This window comes from Myotis lucifugus, unplaced genomic scaffold (genome assembly GCF_000147115.1).
Source record: "Myotis lucifugus unplaced genomic scaffold, Myoluc2.0 scaffold_383, whole genome shotgun sequence".
Lineage (NCBI taxonomy): Eukaryota > Metazoa > Chordata > Mammalia > Chiroptera > Vespertilionidae > Myotis > Myotis lucifugus.
In genome coordinates this window covers 388638-390428 of record NW_005871431.1, presented here as the reverse complement: position 1 = coordinate 390428, position 1791 = coordinate 388638, and the positions used below count along the sequence as shown (strand labels likewise).

The following is a 1791-nucleotide window of genomic DNA, read 5'->3' as shown; positions in this document are numbered from 1 at the left end:
TAATTTTTTTTTGCACATTAACTTTTTACTATACTTTCCTTTGCTCACACACCCCAACCATACTGATTCCTTCCTGTTTTATTAACATAATAGACCCATTCCTGCACTAGGATCTTAATAGCTGCTTCTTCTGCTGGAAATCTCTTTCCCACTTATTGGCTTGGCTAACTCCACTTCTTTTAAGTTTTTGTTCGAATCTCTCCCTTGATAACCCCACTTTCCCCCACTCTCCCATTTACTAAAACAATCACCACAATCCCCTTACTTGTTCTATTTTTCTTTTTCCATAACATGTATGCACTTCTAACAGTGTTACATATCCATTTTTTTGTTTCTATTATGGATTTTTTTTATTGATTAAAGTATTACGTATGTGTCCTTTTTCCGATTGACCCCCACCGCCCCAGTGTCCGTTATCCATTAGTTATGCTAATATGCATGCATACAAGTCCTTTGGTTGATCTCTTACCCCCTGCCCCCTCCCCTGCCTTCTCTCTGAGGTTAGACGGTCTGTTCAGTGTTTCTTTGTCTCTGGACCTATTTTTGTTCATCAGTTTATGTTGTAGCAGATAATTAATTCTTAAAGTATAAAAGCATAGAACTTCAAAGATACTCTGTCTAACATTCCTTATTTTGCAGGTGGGAAAACAGGCACAAGAGGTCCGTGGCAGACCCTGACAAGGATGGGTTTCTACCTTCAGGTTTGCCTCTCTTCCTACGGCTGGGCTGGAAGGTCTCCCCAGATCCTCCCATTATTTACTACCACAGGACTCCCTGCCAGAAATCTCCTTGAGTTACTGCCATACATGCCTTTAAGAGCTGTTAATTTTTTTTCAGTGTGAAAAAAAAAACACAAAAAAACACCACACATTTCCAGCAGTTTAACCTTGTAAGCACTCCACCAAAACCCCATTAAATGGGGAATGAGATTTGGTGCCAACAGAAACAGCAGCCAACTGTTCGGGCTCAATTACTCCACTGAAGCGACTCCTAAATCTCTCTTGATAAATATTTTGCTTGTCACCCAAAAGTCATTCCTATCCCTGAAATTAGAAAATAATGCTGTCACCTTTGCAGGCCATAATCGCTCTTTCCATCTGCAGAGGACATACTTGGCGTCCGTCATGATTTGGGACTCATGTGGCAAGTGGTAAAGATTTGACACAAAGTGCTTGCAGGTCTGGTGCAAAGGGCCCTGCAACAAAATTTTCAGGGTGGTTTCTAACGTGGTTTGCTGGTGGTTTTTACACAGACACAACCCTTGGGGCCCACTTTATAGGGGCTTATCCTCACGTGTAACCCTGCACGGAGAGATACTTGATACCAAAAAGAGATGACTGGCCCTGGCACCCAGGAAGGCACCTGTTGTTTGTTTTCACAAATAAAATAGCCAAATTCCCTCCCCAAAGGCTGTGTCCAGATTGTTTTTTAAAGGCTCCTAAAGAAAAACATCTCTATGTTGAAGGCTGCCTCGGGACTTCAGCAGGGGAAGCATTTTAAACAAACAAAATCCATAACCCTCCCCCATTTGGGGCGCTAACAGTTGACCGCAGAGCAAAAAAATAAATAAAATAAAATCGGAGGGAAAGGCCTGCTCTTTCAGCCGCCATGTCCCTGAAGGATGGGACAGCTGCAGACGCTCCTTCCATCAATGGGAACGCTGGTTGGGCTGTCAGCACAAACGGAAAGGGGAAGAGGGGGCACCGTCTGTGCAAAGGGGGGTTCACCACAGCAGCGACGGGCGCCCAGTCAGCACAGTGTATGATCAGCAGAGACGAGCTAAGCAGCAGA

General features: G+C 43.9%; 1 protein-coding gene across 1 annotated transcript in view; it reads right to left on the bottom strand.

The window, feature by feature from the left end:
* Positions 1-1717, bottom strand: part of LOC102423526 (PWWP domain-containing protein MUM1) — a 20389-nt gene extending 18672 nt beyond the window's left edge. The window contains exon 1 of the mRNA XM_006101792.3: positions 1070-1717. Coding sequence (XP_006101854.1) covers positions 1070-1126 — 57 coding nt within the window. The 5' untranslated portion in view covers positions 1127-1717. The remainder of the gene's footprint in view (positions 1-1069) is intronic.
* Positions 1718-1791: the final 74 nt, after the last annotated feature.